Here is a 21,220-nt window from a genome sequence, read left to right as displayed (position 1 = left end):
CAGCGGGCCCGTCTCAGACCGCTGTGTTCCTGGAGAGAACTCTTTCACAAGAAATGCTTTTCTCTGATCAGAGCAACACTTTGAAGACTTCAAACATCAACAGAGAAAAACACGTCTTTCTGAAATGCCAATGTTTCTGAAGTAACCGCCCCTCAAACCCTTTAGTCACTTCAAATGGTTTCAAGTGCATACTGCGATATCCCACGCTGAAATGAGAGTAGTGAGAAATTAAAAAAATAATACCCCAGGATAAAAGCCTTCAACAAAATTCAAATGCCAGGCAGTACAGAGACTATCATTATCATATATATCCGTATGCGTGATTTCGTCGATTTTTAATGCCACTCTACTTAAGCATGGCGTTTGTTTTTAACCAATGTAAAAGAGGGGTCCCACTCTTCATAGACAAATCCTCATCTTCTGAAGGCAGCAGGGCTGAATACTCACTGTTCTCTGAACCTGGGTGGTACTCCAATTGACCTAAGTTAAGACATTTATTCCAAACTTCACTGACTCGTGAACCAACTAGGCTATTCACTCACAGTTCGGCATACATTAGTACTATGTTCATGGCATCTCATTTCCAAATGTAACAATAGAACTGAAAAAAAATTTTTTTTTTTACTTTGGCTTCCTAACGCTTAGAACACTGTTTAGCTTAAAGTCATTTAATGGAGATTGATCATTAAGAAAGAAAGAAAGAAAGAAAGAAAGAAAGAAAGAAAGAAAGAAAGAAAGAAAGAAAGAAAGAAAGAAAGAAAGAAAGAAAGAAAGAAAGAAAGAGAAAATTACACTCATTCAAATCCATCCAATTGTGTGTGTTTTCCTTTGCCTATGGTATGCTAACCGAACGTAATATGAAAACTTCAACTAAGCAGGCACTTCCAGTTCCACAGTCTAGAATTCCTGGTTCTCAGGAAGATGGGAACATTCCACGAGGGGTGGAATTGTCAGCCGTACACTGCAGCAGAAAACTCCTCCTCGCGTCCAGCTGCTGTGCACTTCACAGGAAAGCGTTATGACTTGGAGCTTGTCTCTGTAATGTGGCTGGTGCAGGCCTTATTATCCTGTGGCAGATTATGTATTCGAGAGAGCAATTGTTTCCATACTAATACCCAGCAGTTAATCACATGTTAACCCTATGATGTGAGTTGAAACATTTTTTCCTCAATAAAAGTTTCATATTTCTCAATATCACCAGCTATGTAGACACTCCACCTGCCATTTGCCATTCCTTTTATCTTATGGATCAATTCTCATTCTCTCGATCTTTATCTCTTTTTCTGCTCTTAAGTGCAATAATATGAGACCTCAATTTTTCTTGGTTCGGATGCTCATTTTCACTGTTTTCTCTAGACTGTTTCTATGTTGGCTCTGCTTTCTCTGAAATTGTATGAGCAGCAACAGTAAGACATTTAAGTCAAGAACAGACTGATGTATATTCTCTTAAGATTATAACTTTTTTCTAAAGCACTACAAATTGCATTTTAACATACATGCCTCTGTGTGTGTGTGTGTGTGTGTGTGTGTTCACATTTTAACATTGCACCCTCTGAACAGATGCTATAGGGAGCTTTGAGCTAATTGCACCTACATTTTTTTTCTCTTGAAAAGCTACAGGTAATTGAAACATCATCAATTTTCCTTCTTTTTATTATTTTTTTTTAATCTTTATTCAAGGAGTGAGGATATTTTTTCCATTGATTCTAGAGATAGAAGGAAGAGGAGAGGGCGAGGGGGAGTGAGAGAAACATCAATGTGACAGAGACATGTTAATTAGTTGCCCCCCACAAGCACACCTACTAACTGGGAATCGAACCGGAGATCCTCCAGTGCACAGGCCAATGCTCTAACCACCAGGGCAAAAGTCATCTATTTTCCAGAGCAGGTGAGATTATCGGCTTAGGCTCCCCTTTATCGAGGAGCATGACCAAGAGAGCTAGAGTTAGACTGTCACTGGCCTTACTTAGAGGTACGTTACTGAGCAAGGTTTTCTTTGAAGCCAGTGAGACCCAAAGGCACAATGATTTGTCTCTGGCGTTTAGCATAGCACACTGGTCAACGTGATAGTAAAACATTGTATCTCACGTGTACAGAACATCAGGTAACATTCAGAATACAGCTCAACATTAACATCCCCTAAACCAGACTAGCAAGGAAATCCTTAATGGAATTCTAAGTGAAACTGAGAATTTTCTTTCTTGTGGCTCAGCAAGGTTAAGCCTTAGTTGTAAAAAAAAAAAAAAAAAAAAAAAAAAAAAAATAGAAATGTTATTGTGTTATAGAGGAAAACTTTATTTTTCACTAAAATTTTTACCAGTTTTAAAGAAAATTACCCCTAACCGAAAACTGTAATGCCTAAATATACATGACTGTAGACCCTAAGCTTCTTCGATCTCATCTCCAAGTCTGAGATCTCCCCCTGTGGCTAAATCCAAGTAAAGTTTTCCGTCTTTAACTAATGTGTGCTCAGAATCTGATACTCTTCATCTCTCTACTCCCTCCTTCTTGAACTTCACACCTCCCCGCCCCCTCTCTTCCCCCCCCCCCCCCCCCCCGCCCCCGGCCTCCTGGCATCGCATCCACCTCCTGACTCAAAATTCTCAAACCTTCTTTGGGGGCAACTCTTCCAAGGGGTGCCCCTTGGGACTGCCAGTCTCAGTTCTCTGCACCACTTCTTTTCTCTCCTCTCCTACACTATGGCTTCAACCACCACTTATATAGTATACTCCCTTCTTGGATGTCTCACACATATCTCAAACTCTAAATATTTACAACCATAAACTCAATTACAACTATAAACTCGATTAATGTGAACTTATAAAATGGCAAGGGATATAAAAAATATTATTTTAAAAACTTGGTTTATGTACAGCAAGCATGTCAAACTCAAAAGGCTAACAGGGGCCAAATAAACAAGGCATGTGGTCTGTGGGCCGCGAGTTTGACATGCTTGCTATAGAGAACTGCTCAAGCCTTTTGAGGTTCATTGCAAAGGGAAGATATAGCCTTACAGAACAGGGATCCCATCGATCTCTGGAGGATAGGAGACACATAAGTACCTCTTTTATAATAATACTAGAGGCCCGGTGCATGAAATTCACACATGGGGGGAGAGGGGGGGGGGGTTCTTCAGAAGCCTGCATCCTCTATAATCCAGGACTTCTGGCTTCCAACTGTTTGCCTGCCTGCCTTCCTTCTTGATTGCCCCTAACTGCTTCTGCCTGCCAGCCTGATCACCTCCTAACCACTCCCCTGCCAGCCTGATTGATACCTAACTGCTCCCCTACTAGCCTGATTCCCCCTCAACTGCCCTCCTCTACAGGCCTGGGTCTACCCCCAACAACCCTCCTCTGCAGGCCTGGTCCCCTGCAACTGCTCTACCCTGCTAGCCTGGGTTCCACCTACCCCCAACTGCCCTTCCCTACAGGCTCAGTTGCCCACAACTGCCCTCCCCTGCTGGCCATCTTGTGGCGGCCACATGTGTCCACATGGGGGCAGCCATCTTTGACCACATGGGGGAAGCCATCTTGTGTGTTGGAGTGATGGTCAAATTGCATATTTCTCATTTATTGGATAGGATCAAAGTCCCTGTTTAAAAACAGTATAGTTATGTTGCCTCATGTTTCAGCAGGTTACTTCCCTGTGCATTAGCATCTATAGCACCTACAGTGGGGGATGGAGGTGACCAAAAGTGGGGCTACAGAACTTCCCAAGGGTATTCTTTCTCAATACCTCATCCTTCTTCATACATATTTGTCCTGTGCTAGCATAAGAAGAGCTATTTCAAAGCCCACATGTGACTTACAGAAATAACCAGCATTCTCACTATACTCTCAAGACCTTTCTCCTCTCCATGATTGAGAAAACCTCCATAAGAGAATAACTAGGCTAATAAAAAAGTTTGACTATTTCAGCAACTTCTATTTACTCCATAAAAACGGACTTTTAAAATACAGATCATAAAGGATGGCTGGGTTTTGTTCATCCTTGACCTTTCAATTGCTTTCACAAGTACGAGCCATTTAACTTTCATCTGCAAAGAAGTGACTGATCTAAGGAGAGTTAAAACATAAAACCGACATTTCCCTTCTACAGGAACAAAAGGTAACCTTTTAACTCAGAACTTCACTCTAAAAAGACGTAAGGCGCCGCACTCACCTGTAGCTGGGATATGGTTAAAGGGTATCGGAATAATATCCAGGTGACACCCTCACTGCAAGGTGGGATCGTGAGCGAGCCTTCGTACACCCAATAGTCACGGAGCAGAGGATCTGTGCAACCACGTGGACATGGCACACAAAGGAAAGTTAATGCATCCTAATTTTGAGGCTCCAACAATAATTTTCAAAACTACAAACTGTCCAAATAACACTTCTCAGACTGATGTCATTTTTAAACTAGACCCTCATATGTGTTCTTAACTAATCATCATAAAGAAAATAATTGATGGAAAACACGACGAGTCCTCTATTATTTATAGTAGTTTATTCTATCAGTGGTTTATTTTGTATATCCAAATGTACTATATAAACTTAATACATATACACCTGAAGTGTGTGTGTGTGTGTGAATATATATATATATATATATATATATATATATATATATATATATGTAAAATTTAGTCACTTTAGCAAAAGTGTACCCATAGTTGTTTTTTGTTTTGTGTGTGTGTGTGTTTTTTTTTTTACTTTAGTGGAGGACTTAGCTAATTACACCTAATATTTATTGAAAGCTTGCTACATGGGAGGAACTATTCAACATTAACTCATTTAACCCTTACAAAACACCAATGAGATAGTTCCTATGACTAGCTCCATTTGTCAGATGGGGAAATTGAATCACAAAGGGTTACATAATTTGCCCAAAGTCATAGGGCTAATACCTGGCAGAGCCAGGATTCCAACCAAAGCATTCTGGCTTCAAAGCCGGTATTTTTAACCATTCTGCTCTGGCTACTTCTATCAGTACTGCTTCTTTAACAACAAATTTTTAAAAGCATATTATGATAGGATAAAAGAAACTATTCTTATGGAAATCTTTAGCACTATATTAGAGAAATTCATTACTGAATATGATGGGTAAATGTTTGGTTTGTTGTAGAGCAATTAAATGTAAAAAGCAGAAGATATGATGCATTGACCTATTTGGTTACATTTGAAACACCAAGAAATGTCACATAATTTGGGTAGAGATTTGTAAAGACCAAAATTTTGTACAAAATTGCCTTTAACTAAAAATTATATTCTGAGTATTTTATACACAATCCCTACCTATTTAGGGCAGACCTAAATAATCAGAATTAACAGATACGTATCATTGCAAAAAGATACCTTATAAAATTAGGTGTCAAGTTTATTTCACTATAGATTAATAAAAACTTCACTGATCAATTCTAGAAGTATAACAAGGTTACTTGTTATGCTGGTGCTTACATAGAGATAGCAATTTTTACAAAAAGGAAACACTGCATGATTAATGAAACTAGTGGTAAAGTATTTGTTATTTCAAAAGGTTTACTCTCGTGTTTAGGTAAGGGGTACTTACCACAGAGAATACTAGTATATATATTGTAAAGAGCCTTTATTAACTAGAGTAATACATAGTTATATATTCTGAGGAAAACAATGAATGCATATCCATAGTTAAAATTCACCTTTATACAATCTATCCATGTATACTTACCTGGTAATAAAGTGTTAGGATTAAAGCAGGGTATTATTTTGGACTTCCCCTAAAAAATAAAAATAAAAATTATCTCCGGTTAACATAAAATTTCTTAATGTTACAATAAAAGAGTTATTAGCACTGAAGAATCCCAGTTGACATCTTTTCTAAATGACATCATTGGACCGCATAGATTTGTCTCATTCTATCTTCTCAATGGAACAATAGTGGCTGGGTCCAACAAGACACTCTGCTCTGAGTCTATGCCATTTTCTTTTCTACCACAGTCCAGTTTTCCCTGTAATTCCTGGTGTGAAATGTACAATTGTCTATTTAGTGTCTGTCCTTTGTCACCTACTTTTCCTGCTCCTAGAACATGCATACTTGGGCCTCGGAGTAAAATGCCTGAACTCTGGCTCAGGTAATTATTTTGACTTGACTTTCCTCCTGGTACTTGATCTTGGCATCACAACCTGCCTCCCAAATGCTTATTTTGTCCCATTTGGATTTGGTATTTCAGCTCTCAAATATCTCCTCCCGAGAGGGAATCTGACACTCACATGAAAACATTCTCTTTCAAACCAATTTTATCAAAGCTAAATTTCATTTTCAAATAAAATATTTGTGTCCGGAGTGGCTCAGTGGTTGAATGTCAACCTAAGAACCAAGAGTTCAAGGTTCGATTCCTGGTCAAGGCATATGCCCAGGTTGCAGGCTCAATCTCCAGGGAGGGACGTGCAGGAGGTAACCAATCAATGATTCTCTCTCATCAGTGATATTTCTCTCTCTCTCTCTCTCTCTCTCTCTCTCTCTCTCTCTCTCTCTCTCCCCCCCCACCCTCTCTCTCTCTCTTCTCTTTCCCCCTCTTCCTCTCCTTCTCCCTCTCCTTCTCCCTCTCCTTCTCCCTCTCCTTTTCCCTCTCCCTTACTCTCTGAAATCAATAAAAATATATTTAGGGGGAAAAAGAAAATATTTGTGCCCTTATTCAATAATCATATTAATAACCATTATTATAAATAGTGCTATTTAAATTGCTCAGTCTTTTGAGACAGAGACATGTCATGGCAATTGGATATCTCTTATAAGGTTACTCTGTGAATGAGACATAACAGAGAAAGTTAATGCCTAACCTCTACATCTCTTCCTTACTTTTAGAGACTCTTTGACTCATTAAAGAATCCAGCTTGCCCAACCGGTATGGCTCAGTGATTGAGCATCAGCTGGTGAACCAAGAGGTTACTGGTTCGATTCCCAGTCAGGGCACATGCCCAGGTTGTGGGCTCAATCCCCATTGTGGGATGTGCAAGAGGCAGCCGATTGATGTTTCTCTCTCACTGATGTTTCTATCTCTCTATCCCTCTTCCTTCCTCTCTCTAAAAATCAATAAAAATATATTTACTTTAAAAAAAAGAATCCAGCTTACTTGCCTCCCACCATCCTCCTGACATTTGTCATATTAGCTGAAGAATTAAAGGAAAATTTCTCCACCTAATTTCTATCAGGCAAATGTCAGTCAAAAATGTGTCCTCACACTGTTTTTCACCAGCTTCTTTGACTGCGCAGTGCTTTCCCTTGGTACCTGAATTCCTTCTGAGGTGCTCAGATCTCTCTCTGTTAGAGGCTCTTGTCTGGCTCAAGATGCAATGGGCTTGTGCTAGCGTAGAGCTAATCAGACTTCATTCCCAGATGGGTTTCAGAATTGGCTTTGGGTCGCCTCCAAGGTCACTGAGATTCTATTGACTTAATGGAAGCATAAAGGTATGTTTATAATAGAACTTGCTTCCCAGCAATGCTAGGCTGAGTCACTGCAGGGTCAAACCAATCTTCATCACCTTCTGTGAAATGCATTATCCTATTGCTTATGTGTACTTGTCTTTATTTTTCTTTTTTTTTTTCTTTGTGTGTGTGTGGGGGGGGGTGGGGGTACAGAAGTACTGTGTGGTAATGTTGCCATAGTTTTTATTCGTTTTGTTTACACAACTTTCCTATAACCAATGGGCGGAAAGTGCTCACCCAGCAGGCCTGGGTTGCTCAAATCTTCACATTTCAAAAAAATGGCCTGTCTTCAAGCCTGGCCCTTGTTAATATAATATTAAATGTCAACTGTAATGGGAAAGTAAAACAACAACACTTTTTTTTTTCAAAAAATATTTTTTAAAGAAATATCTGTAAAAAAGAAAAAAAAACAAAAAAAAAACGACCCTTGGCTGGCTCTTGGCTGACCATCTCTGAGCCCCTGGACTATTCTGCCTTAGAGAGTGTTGGGTGTGCCAGAGGCCTTGGCCCATGTTGTACCAGTTTGACCAGATAAGTTGGTCCTAATCATGTGATTTGTGAGAAATGTCTAGTTCAGCAGAGGGACAGGATGGAAGGGCTCGGGTCAGAGTGTCTGAGGTCAGTCACGCAGGCATGCAGACCCTAGACACCAAGGTCAAGTAAGGTTCTCTGGCTGGCAAATACCTCACACGTGTTAGGCCACATCACTGCTGGGAGAATGGAGTGTCCCCATGCCACTCCACCCGAAAACTGTGCCTGCTTTCTCCTGTCTTATGCCCATGAGCCTTTCACTGCACCGGGTTTTCATCTGTTTCCTTCCGCTGCATTAGACCACAGCCATGAGAATAACAGCTTTTCGGTGAGTCCTTTTACTGAGTCCTCCAGCCTGAGCGTGGCCTTTGGGGACCGACCTCTTAGACAACCAGGAGTTTGATTTCCTTTAAAACAGGGACTTACCTTATACTGAATATCCTGGAGGATTTCGGTCACAGCCTTTAGGCCCACATGCTCTTTTCCTATCTGAAATATACAGAGCAAATGCCATTAACCACAAGCCTATTAAATACTCAGCTTTTGCTCAAAATAACTAATTATAGAAGCGAGGATCAAGTCCACCTGAATTTCCTTCTTGGGGAATAAATCAATGGAGTTTTCATCAATAGTCAGGTCAGCATTCACTGAAGGTCATTGACGCTGTAACACAAGCTATAGCACAATCAAATATTAGATATGTTCTTGGATGTTTCCAAGAACCCATCTAAATTCATCATGCTGTGTACAAGGCTACAAATATGTCAAATCATCTAACACAGCAATACAATAGTCTCAAGGATGCTTCTGAATCAAAATTACTCACCACATGTCCAAACCCTCCCATTTTTACATCTGACATGTCTAGACCATTATTATAAAGATTTCATCAATGCTTAGTCATTAACTAAGAAAAGTGGGCATGTGCTTTGATAGGCTAAAGTCACCACTATCAGGACATTTCTTGATGACAACTGCACATAATTTCTAGAATCACCTTTGTATTCTCAAATAATAATATGCTGTTTACGACTTTCTGTTTTAAAATATTATATATCATGACATATTTTGCTTGTATACAATGCTCCAAGGAATTTGAGACTTTTTTTTAATGTTACATTAAGCATTCTTGACTTTACATTTAAAAATGATAAGTGAGTCAAATCTGGTTTGGCTCAGTGGATAGAGCATTATTCTGCGGACTGAAAGGTCCCAGGTTCGATTCTGGTCAAGAGCATGTACATTGGTTGCGGGCACATCCCCAGTGGGGGGGGTGCAGGAGGCAACTGGTTGTTTCTCTCTCATCATTGTTTCTAGCTCTCTATCCCTCTCCCTTCCTCTCTGTAAAAAATCAATAAAATATATTTTAAAAATAAAAATGATAAGTGCAATCTGATTTCCACTTTTCAACCAGGATAATGGAGCACAGTGACAGGGGAGAGGATTGATAACCTCAGATAATCATTGCTATTGTTCGCCTTTTTCCTTCCACATAAGTTTTTAGGGAATGGCCTTGAAGGCGCCAGAATAGCTATCACCCTATCTTAGGGGTGTCGAACTCAATCCGAGAAGGGGCCAAAATCTAAAATCCAGCCTAAATCGCAGGCCGAATGGTTTACTGAACAGTCATAAACTGACAATGTCATAAACTGACAGCGGAGTGCAGTGATGACAGCGCGGTGCGGGCCACATTGCAAGGCCTGGCGGGCTGGATTTGGCCCGCGGGCCTTGTGTTTGACACATGTGCCCTATCTGTAGTCTCTGTTTCTGTCTATGTGACCCAGTTGTGAAACATGCTAGTGGAAAGGCATCATGGAGGAAAGAGAGAAGAAATCTGCACAATCTAAGACATGCCAATCAGTTAACAATAATCAAGACTTTATTTTCCAAGTATTTGCCCTGCCTGAGGTAGGCTCTAAAAACAGAAAATAAATTCTCTGAGGGAAGAAATACCTAAGGCAACTGTGGTCCTGAGTGCAAAAGCCGACCTGGGCTCTGCTTTGTTTTATTGGTTTAACCGTGATGCAGCATTTGGATGTCTGCCTAGAGTTGGGGGTCTGTTTTCATTTCCTGCACCTCTGTCACATAACTACGAAGAGTCCTCACGTGAATGGTGTAGGGCCACATAAAGCAAGGTCATGTGGGCTGGATGCCTGGGTTCTGGTTCTGACTCACTTTCCAGCCTTGAGCAAGTTTGCTTAACCTCTTTGCCTCACCTATACAGTGTGGAGGACAAAAGCGATGGGGTTGAAGATAAGACTAAATCAAACAGATACCTTAGAACAGGGCATAGTGCAATGTAAGTCAATTAATACCACCCGTGTTGTTCTTACTCAGAAAGCCAGACAGTCAGTATTACATATAACAGCGCTCAATAACTATTACTGGTTCCTTCTGTCTATAAAGGTTCTTCATTTTGTGGGCAAAGCTTTGTATCTAGCCAAACTGGAGCTACTATTCCATCTCTTCCCTTTCCTTCTCTGCCAAAGTTTTGTCTACTGAGGTTACAAGCACCAAAAAGCAAGTATCGATGACACTCTGCACGCCCCCAGCCCCTAAAATCCTACAGGAATCCACCAGGAGCTGTGAGACCAATTCACTTCTGACCTCTCACCTTTGCCATCTTTCACCACCACCCCAAATGCAAGCCCTCTGGCCACGTACCTTTCCTAGAATTCCAGCTCTTCGTTGCCTTATATTGTATTTTTCCAGCTCCCCTCATTTTCCACTATGCCCTCTGAGTCAGGATAACTATACATCTTTGACAAGCTCTTCTACCACCTCCTGATCTATGTGGACGCCCACTGGTCCACACAAGGTCACAGCTCTCTCAGGCGTAGAGTGGACACTGTGCAGGCTCCCTCCCATAAGACTGAAAGCTGTGGTCAGTGCCCTGCTGTTACCGTCAGATGGTACTCAGACCCACATGCATAAGGCCATCTGAGTGGACCATCCACCATTGCTGCTATCATGTTCTTCTTGTCATTTACTGACACACTAGTCACTCCCTCGCAGTCATCACCCCCTGCCATCACTCTGGAGGCCTTCCTCATCCATGTTAGTGGCCCGTCCCCTCCTGGCATGTCTCTTTACCCTCAGCCCCATCCTACCTCTGCAAACCATCCCGGGAACACACCCTGGATTTATTTTCACTCTGAAAACTCACCTGTCCGGCTCTCCCCTCCTGCCTCTCTTCCCATGAATGGAGCACAAGGACCCGACTCTCAGGAGACTCTTGGCTTTGTCTCCTTCCCTCCCTGCCTACACAGAATGGCATCTCTGCAAACACTCTCCATTATCTAATTCTTTTGTCCTGACTCATCTGCTAGGCAATGGGTTAGTGGAACAATTTGCTAGAATCCTCTGCTAATCTACCTGGATGGAGAACAATCTGTACAATCTGAGATAACCAGGCTCATGTGGGTCTCCCACACCAACGGTCAAGTTCATATTATCATTCTTCTTCTGGGCTATTCCAAAACCCAACTCCAAACCCACATTTCCTTTGCTCTATAAATAATTTTGCTTTCCTTTCTTAGAGATAATAAAGGTCATCAGGCATGAACTTCCCTAATTTCCTTCCTTTTCCACCTCCAAATTCATCCCCTTTCTACCCACCTCTTCCTCCTGGGCCTCTATTTTGAATAAAGGGTGGTTACCCAAGGTTATTCCAAACACATATGCCATAGGCTCTCCACCCCCTGCCCTCCTGCCCCCTCCAGGACTTTCCTGTGTCCATTATCCCCTTTCTTGCTGGTACTATATTTAAACCTTACACCATAATTACCTCATTTTGCTCAGAATAAAAACACAGGCAAATCTCAGATCTCAAAAAGGAAACAAACAGGCTTTCACTGTGCATCCCCCTGTTATTCTCCCTTTTGTCTTTCTTTTCTTGAGTCAAGCTCCTTGAAAGGGACATTTATACTCACTGCCCTGAGTCCCCCTCTCCCCATTTTCTCACCCAAGTGTGACACCCTGGGTGAGCTACAGTTCCTCTCCTCTCAGCTCCAACTGACATTCCTCATCAATCTTCTCTTTCGTGAAATTTTGCTTTCAAGTTTGTGTAATTTTACTTTCTCCTGTGTTGGAAGCCGCCTATTGTCTTCCACTAGCAGAGAGGTGTTGACAAGGCCGGTGAACCTTGAAGCTCTGAAAGGTCAGAGCTCTGCACCCACTGTTTAGTTAAGACAATGGTAGCTGAAGCAACTTCCACCTTTTAGCTTTATGTAAATCCTTGCTGATAGGCTATTATTGGAATTGCCTGCCTAAGGGCTATGGGTGTATCCCAAAACCGGAATAAAAGAGATAGCAAGGCCAGAGCAAAGAGGAGTCCTTCCTTTTGAGCTGGGCTCCCACCTGGCCCCCAATTCCCAAATTTATATTTTCTTGTCTAGTCTCTTTCATTTGTGTGTGGCCTCCTCCAGAACCAGAACCCTGAACCCTCACACTCCTAAAAGGCACTGTCACAGCGATAACCAGAATTTTTCTTCAGAGCAAACAATCTATGTATACATATGGAAAGGTAGGACAAGTGTGCATGCTCTCACACTTCCCCTGGCCTCCAACATTGATCTTGTTCCTGGAAATACTCACGCTGGTTTCAAAAGTCTTTGCTTTCCACCCAATGCTCTAATTGTCCCTTCCATATATGACCATTTGGTCACTTGCATTCCTATTTTTATTTTTTAAAGAATGAGACACTGAAATAACAGAGTGGAAGAATGATTTTTGGTGCTGACTGGTGACATTAAATCGCTATGTGATTATAAACAAATAACTTGACCTCTCTGGCCCTTTATTTCTCTTCTGTAAGATAAAGGAGGAAGAAGCCTAAAATGTTCAGAGTTTGCTTCACCTCCCAAGTCTTTTTTCACATCACGTTTATAATAAGACAATGTTAAAAAGATTCATCTTAGGAATTAGATTCATTTGGAGGATGTATTTTTTGTTTTGTTTTTATAACTTTATTTTTGTATTTTTATTTTTGACACAATTACACATGTCCCCACTGCCACATCCCACTTTGCCTACTGCCCCTGCCCCTCCTTCCATCATTCATCTGCAATTAAATTTTTACCTTTGAAAGCATATGGTTCTGCTTTTGTACATTTCACTAAATTTATATAATATCCTTTGTCCGCTACAGAGATCAAATCCAAACTTTATATTGACTGTATCTATCAAGGTCTTTGCCAGTCTTATTTTGTCCATGTTTTCTATACGGCACTTCAAATTATCTTTGAGTGAAAATTATTAATAGCAAAGAACAAAAGAAATCCACTACAGAATTACATTATTGATTTTTCTTAGATTTTGCAATAAGCCAGACTCCAAAAATATTTTCAAATTCTTTTTCATTAATAAAAGGAATTCTGCTTTCAGAACTCATTTTCTAAGTCATTTCTCCAAAGTCCCTCAATGGCACTCTGAAGAAAATATCTAACAAGTAAATGAACCAGTTTCTACTAATGAATATGGCTGCTCTCTCATGACCCACAAAGACCAAGTTTCCTACTTTTAAATTGTCAGTGTTCTCTGTATATGTGTTTAATGTCACCACGATTAAAATTTAAGGGAGACCAGCAAATATTCTGGGCTCCAATTCAAGATGGCAGTATAGAAAAACCCTGAGCTCATCTCCTCCCACAAACAAAAAAATCTACAAAAGACCCCCAATAGCGATAGCAATATTGAGAAAGGATAACAAAGCTAAGAGATATCATGCTTCCTAATTTCAAAGTATACTACAAAGCTATAGTAATCAAAAAAGTATGATACTCATACCAAAACAGACACATAGACTAAAGGGACAGTGTAGCGAGCTCAAAAATAAATCCACATATATGGTCAATTAATCTACAACAAAGAAGGCAAGAATATACAATGGAAAAAAGACAGTCCCTTCAATAGACAGTGTTGGGAAAATTGGACAGCTACATGCAGAAGAATGAGACTGAACCACTTTATTATACTACCCTGTTTCCCCGAAAATAAGACAGTGTCTTATATTAATTTTTTCTCCCAAAGTTGCGCTAGGTCTTATTTTCAGGGGATGTCTTATCTTTCCATGTGCTAGCTTTTATTTTCGGAGGATGTCTTATTTTCGGAGGGTGTCTTATTTTCGGAGAAACATGGTATATACAAAAATAAATCCAAAATGAATTAAAGACTTAAAAGACATGAAACCATAAAACTCCTAGAAGAAACATGGTCAATAGACTCTTTGACATTAGTCTTAGCACTGTTTTGTGTGTGTGTGTGTGTGTGTGTGTGTGTGTTGTGTGTGTGTATCTGTCGCCTTAGAGGAGGGCAACAAAAGCAAAAATAAACAAATGGGACTATATCCAACTAAAACCTTTTTGCACAGTGAAGGAAACCATCAACAAAACTAAAAGTCAATCTACTGAATAGGAGAAGACGTTTGCAAATATATCCAGTAAGGTGTTAAGTGTGTAAAAAATGTAAAGAACATATACAACTCAATATAAAAAACCAATCTGATCAAAAAAAGGGGAAGATGATCTAAATAGGCATTTTTCCAAAGATGGCAGACCCATAGCCAATAGGTAAATGAAAAGATGCTCAACATCACTAATCATCAGATCAAAACCACAATGAGATATTACCTCACACCTGCCAGAATGGCTATTATCTAAAAGATAATACATAACAAGTGTTGGCAAGAATGTGGACAAAAAGGAACACTTGGTGAGACTGTAAATTAGTGCAACCAATATAGAAACAGCATGGAAGTTCCTCAAAATGTTAAAAATAGAACTATTATATGATCTAGCAATTCCACTTCTGGGTATATATCCAAAAAATGAAAACATTAATTAGGAAAGATATGCACCCTAATTTTATAGCAACTTTCTTTACAATAGCCAAAATGTGGAAGCAAACTAAGTGGCTATTGATAGATGAATGGATAAAGAAGATGTCTTATATATTAAACACACACACACGGGATATTACTCAGCCATAAAAAAGAATTAAATCTTGCCCAGCTGGCATAGCTCAGTGGTTGAGTGTCAGTCTATGAACCAAAAGGTTGCAGTTCAATTCCCAGTGAGGGTACAAGCCCAGGTTGCGGGCTGGATCCCCAGTGTGGGGCATGCAGGAGGCAGCTGATCAATCTTTTTTTTTTCATCGTTGATGTTTCTATCTCTCTCTCTCTCTCCCTATATCTCTGAAATTAATAAAAAATATATATCTTTTTTAAAAAGAATGAAATCTTGCCATTGGCAAGAACATGGATAGACGTAGAGGGTATTATGCTGAATAAAATATGTCAAACAGAGAAAGACAAATACAGTATGGTTTCACTTATATGTGGAATCTAAAACAAACAAATAAAACAGAAACAGAGAACAAACTGATGATTGTCAGGGGGTGGGGGGTGGGGTGTAGGTGTGGGCAAAATAGGTGAAGGAGATTAAGAGGTACACTCTTCCAGCTATAAAATAAATAAGAAGGGTGCAAGATACAGCATGGGGATATAGTTAATTTTATTGTAAACATTTGTGTGGTGACAGATGGTTATTAGAGACATATCATGGTGATCATTTTGTAAATATATATATATATATATATATATATATATATATATATATATATATCTTGCAAAATGAATTGGAAACAAGCATTTGAACAATTCAACAATCATAGGAGACCACTTACCTGAACAAACAAAGCAATGATGGCGATTCCATGTGGCTTCCCCACAGCCTCATCAATACTGCCAAACAGGGTGGAGTTCCAGTGGATCAGATGCAGCTGGGTGAGCAACAACAGACAGGTGACCTTGTTACTTCATGTACCCACATAGAGAAGAACACAGACAGGTCAGCTTTCTGAAACTATTTGTATATGGTGTCATAAGTAACAGAGTATCACCAAGAGACACAAACGGATTACTGCTTTAACACAGTAATTCCCCTGCAGGAATTTCTTCCTTCTTCTTTCTGAGCCAGGAGCAATGCTTAGTGGCTGGCTGCCTCTCCAGTAGTGCTTCAGTCCTAATCAGGACCACGTCGAAGGAGACTGGCAAATGTCCCATTGGTTTAGTTGCCCTTCTTTAGATGTCATACTCTCTGGATCTCGATGGAACAAACACTAGGACTCACTCAAAGGATGAGTACCTGCAGTATTTCCATCAAGAATAAAGCTGCCGAAACCAGTTTGGCTCAGTGGATAGAGCGTCGGCCTGTGGACTGAAAGGTCCCAGGTTCGATTCCGGTCAAGGGCATGTACCTTGGTTATGGGCACATCCCCGGTGGGGGGTGTGCAAGAGGCAGCTGATCGATGATTCTCTCTCATAGGTGTTTCTAATTCTCTATCCCTCTCTCTTCCTCTCTGTAAAAAATCAATAAAATATTTTTTTAAAAAGAATAAGGCAAAGCCTGTCTCAAATTCTGGTAAATTATTTCAACCTTCTAAGCCAGGGGTGGGGAACGTCTGGCCCAAGGGCCACATAAGGCCCATGAAATAATTTGGTCTGGCCCTGCCAAGGCATTAGGGGTGATTTAATTACACGTCTGACAAAATGTAGCAAGCTAATTTTTAAGTTGATAATTTTGTATGGTCCGTGAATAATGTTATAAATATCCAAATGGCCCTTGGCAGGAAAAAAGATTCTCCACCCTAAGCATATCCAGAGATAGGATCCTATAAAAAATAAAATAAAAATACTGCATTTGTTTAAAGCCATGATAAAATAAAAAATGCTGATGTGGAGCTCTAACAGAAGGCCATTTCCAGCACTGGAGATAAAGTTAATCTCTGAAGGAATGACAAACAAAGCTCAAGAGGACTCCCTCACTCCAGGTCTCATAAAGCTCTGTAGCTTTCAAGTTTATCTAGAATATGCACTTGTTCCTACAGCCCTGATAAAACACTTGCAAGAAGCCAAATTCAATTCCCTGGCTAAAATTAAATGGCCACTGAGGTTCTTAATATAATAGTACCTAGGTAAGCCTCTGCCTAGAATACTATCTTCGTCACACTAGCCTTTAATCATAATTACTTATCACCTTAAAACACTGCCTCGTTTAAAAATTAGTTCTAATCCAAAAAGACATAGCTACAATTCAATCTCCATGTCATTTTAGCATCCATATTAAAATATTACGGAACATTATCATGAGGATTGCCACAAATTTGGTGGGGTTTTTTTCCTGCTAAATTTGTCCAAGATTCTGAAATTATAAAGCTGACCACTAGAGGGAGGTAATGGCCTCTTCTGCGTATGTAATAGAAATGGTAGTGTAGGAAAAGACTGTACCCAGGACAAGGGTAGGTCAGGCTCTGAAAAATCCAAGAGGATTATGACTGCCCAATAAATTTAACTGTCAAGGCACTGCCTTTAAGAAAACAATGTTTTATAACCTTTCAGTTAATAATGAAAGACCAACCAATTTTAATCTTTCCTTCTCTGGCTGCAACAATAGCATAGCAGTCCCAGTGGTACAGATAAGTGCACAGAGGTGTAGATAAGAACTGACTGCCTTAGTTAAATCAACAAAGAAAGCCCAAGGTTGAAATCTAATTTTATTCGACGAATTACAAAGTTCAAATCAACATTTTTCTTACTTCGCACAGCCACGTTATGGGGTGTTTCTTTCTGATCCAAAACAAATAAACCAAAAAAGCACAGTCTCTTTTTTTTTCTTCTTCTTTTTTGAAACCCTTCACAATCCAGCAACATCATCACTCACACCAACTCTACAAAGTATGGTGTACATTTTTTTGTGTTTAAAACTGTGAGGGTCCCACTCCATAAGTGTGTGCTGCACATGGTGACTTCATTTCCAAGAGTGTAGTAAAGCCCTGGCTAGGTGGCTTGTCCAATACACCAAAAGGTTGCGGGTTTAATCCCCAGATGGGGTGCATATAGAAGGCAACCAGTCAATGTTTCTCTCTCTCTCTCTCTCTCTCTCTCTCTCTCTCTCTCTCTCTCTCTCTCTCTCTCTCTCTCTCTCTTCCCCTTCCCCTTCCCCCTACCTCCTTTGTCTCTCTCAAAATCAATAAAAACATAATATTGGATAAGGATTTTTTTTTTTAAAGAGTATAATACAGAAGAGTAACTTTACAGTGGAGAAATCTGACAAATACTACCTGAGCCGGGTGATCAATGTCTACATCAACAGTTATCAGTCATGTTGGCAGTACAGATGGTTAATTCAATTACCAAGCAAATGTCTGACACATTCTGAAAACGAGCTGTAACCTAGTATGTATTTAATTATATGTAGTAGTAACTCAGCTGCACAATCCACAAACATAACACTCTACAACTGATTGTCTGTCGGCGTTAGCTCACCCTGTGCTCCCCACGCTCTTCCTCACTGCGCCTGTCTGCTAGGGCTACCACGACAAAGTACCACAGATTGGGTGGTGCAAACAACCAATATTTGTGTTCTCACAGTTCTGGGGGCTGGAGTCCAAGATCATGGTGAGAGGGCAGGGCGGGGCGAGGATGAGCTCCCAACTCTGCCCCGTAGGGCGGAGTTATCCCTAGCCCTCAAAACCCCTGGACTGGGAGAAATTCGCTCTCTTCCGCCATGCTGCCGGCGTTGGTGGGAAGGGCCCATGCTAGCATGGTGAAGGCTCTTTTGTTTATTGCATCAGACTTGGCTCCCTGGTGGTCCTTGGGGGATCACGAAGTCTGGGCATAACAATGGGGGGGGGGGGGGCGGAGCGCAATTCAGCCCAAACACCATCCATCTCACCCTTTCCTCACTTTAGTGAAAGCTTTTCAGATCTCAAAACCTTGGGTTGTTCTGCTCTCCCACAATCCCTTCTTTATTCCTATCATCTTGTATTTTGCCTTAAATTAGTGTTGCTCTGTTCCATAAAGCATAGCCATGTAGTTACAAAAAAAATTGTCAGAGCTTTTGAACAACTAAGAGTAGCTTCTGGGTAACTAAAGGGTGCATAAGGCTGACAGCAACAGGAAAGATGAGGCTGGAAAGCTAGAGGGGTTCAGATTGCACAGAGCCTTAAATCTTATCATGACTGTGTTTTGGAAATCACTAAAATAATATTGCAGTGAATATTATTATTACTTATGCTGTGCAGATCCAAACTCCCTATACCAATGTCTTTCCTTCAAAGGTCCTTCTGACAGTTAGGGAGTGAACTGGAAGTGTGAGAGCTGGGAGTCTGGAGGTCAGCTAGGATTACAAAAGTTCCAGCTGAAAAATCATGACATGGTTCATTTTATGTGCCAACGTGGCTAATCTACAGTGCCCACCTGTTTGGTCAAACATCCGTCAGACTCTAGATGTTGCTATGACGGTATTCTTTTAGAGGTAACCTTTAAATCAGGAAGCTTTGAGTAAAGCAGATTACCTTCCACAATGTGGTTGACGCCCCACAAAGGAGAAGCAATTCTACCCGCAGGTGATAACATAAAAATCCCACCTCAGCTTCCAGTCGATGGCCTGCCCTGAAGTTCTCAGATTTGCCAGTTTCCACAATCACGTGAGCCAGTTCCTTAATATAAACCTTAATTCGTCATCTCTCAATAAACAGATATAGATAGATGGATAGATAGATAGGTAGATAGATATACACAGACATAGACATAGATAGATGTAGACGTGGACGTAGACGTAGACCTGTTTAGATATACATCCGTTTCTCTGGAGAACCCTGACTAATACAGGTTGTGCAAACAAATTTTAGTAAGTATAAAGATTAAGTGAATATTTTAATCTGAACAAGACTAGTAGCAACAGGAATAAAGACATGGCTCTAACAAATAAAATTAGGATATTTGGAATTTATTCTCCTAACAGTAAACACGGTTCTTGTGGGGAAGGGAAATGGCAACACAGCGACCCACGGATGATCAGAAGGAACATATTAGAACTTTACTGATGTTAATTTTATCCAATGCCTTTTGTATTTAAGTTTCCTATGCTTCAAAAAGTAGATTTGATAGATAGGTAGATATATATATAGAGAGATGAATGATAGAGAGAAAGAAAATACATTTTAGTACACAAATATAATTTATTTAAAAACATAGACATACTAGAGGCCCAGTGCACGGGATTTGTGCACTGGTGGGAGCGTGGCCTGCGGGCATCAGCCCCCTGTGGGAAGCGTTGCTCATCCAGGTCAGCAGAGTGGCTGTGGACCTGCCCTCTGAGCAGCTTCCCCCTGGCCCAGCATCTTCTATGGAGCCAGAGCACTCGCCTCTCCAGAGAACCTGGTCAGGGACGGGCCCAGGGACAATAGCACTGAGAGGCGGGCAGAGTGGGTCTCGGTCCTATAGTAGCCATGAACCTACCTCCCAGCCTCCGAGGTCAGCTCTGCAAACCCAGCTGTGGCACTACACAGCCTGTGAGCATCCGGAGGAGGCAGCAGGGAGAGAGGAGGAGGAGCTGGAAGGAGTAGCCACTCATCCCCGTCAGCCGAGTGATGCTCCCACTGTGGTAGCTCTCTGACCACCAGGGGGTAGCTCCTGCATTGAGCGTCTGCCCCCCAGTGGTCAGTGTGTGACATAGCGACTGGCCAACCAGTCATTCTGCCATTCGGTCACTGGGCTTTTAATATATAGGATGGTTTTGAATGGAAAGGCATATGACACTACGAATGTGGCTTAGAAAATGAAGAAGTGGCCCACTGAGTCTAAGGGAGGCTTAGCAGAGGTGCAAGCAGATGCTATAATCAGGCCAGGTGAGCTGGCAGATGAACTGCAATGAGATGGGTTCTGGGGCAAGTCTGGTCCACAGCAGCATACAGGACACAGAGGCAGAGACACGCCACACTCTGCAACTCCACCGATCATGTCTCAGAGACAACAAGCTCTAGCAAAAGACCTCTGGGCTGCGAATCCGATTCCTGTTCCAGTTCCACCCCACAAGGCACTAACTTACCTGAGCATCAGTCTAGCAGAAGGAGTGTTGTATCTTATAAGCTTGGCTTCTCCACACCTTTCTCTGACCTCCCCTGCTACTCTCTCTGTTCCTATACTCTTTAATTTTTTAATATATTTTTATTGATTTCAGAGAAGAAGGAAGAGGGAGAGAAACATCAATGATAAGAGAGAATCACTGATCGGCTGCCTCCTGCACAACGCACAATGGGGATCAAGCCTGCAACCTGGACATGTGCCCTTGACCAGAATCAAATCTGGGACCTTTCATTCCACAGGCCGATACTCCTCTATCCACTGAGCCGAACTGGCTAGGTCTCTGTCCCTATATTCTTATCACATCTTGTTGTCATT

The 21,220-nt window shown here is 41.0% G+C and overlaps 1 protein-coding gene across 2 annotated transcripts in view; it reads right to left on the bottom strand.

Annotated features, from left to right (window-relative positions):
• CA8 (carbonic anhydrase 8) overlaps positions 1–21,220 on the bottom strand; it is an 80,493-nt gene that overhangs the window by 22,104 nt on the left and 37,169 nt on the right. For both annotated transcript variants that reach the window (XR_014793258.1, XM_084865095.1), the window contains exons 4-7: positions 15,661–15,756; positions 8,404–8,466; positions 5,689–5,737; positions 4,162–4,274 (exon numbers count right to left, since the gene is read on the bottom strand). Coding sequence is in view for 1 of the 2 variants with exons in the window: in XM_084865095.1 (XP_084721221.1) it covers positions 4,162–4,274; positions 5,689–5,737; positions 8,404–8,466; positions 15,661–15,756 (321 nt within the window). In the remaining variant the exon portion in view is untranslated. The remainder of the gene's footprint in view (positions 1–4,161; positions 4,275–5,688; positions 5,738–8,403; positions 8,467–15,660; positions 15,757–21,220) is intronic.

This window comes from Pipistrellus hanaki (assembly GCF_964339955.1).
Source record: "Pipistrellus hanaki genome assembly, chromosome: 17".
NCBI classification, from domain to species: domain Eukaryota; kingdom Metazoa; phylum Chordata; class Mammalia; order Chiroptera; family Vespertilionidae; genus Pipistrellus; species Pipistrellus hanaki.
This window is presented reverse-complemented; position numbering and strand designations above follow the sequence as displayed.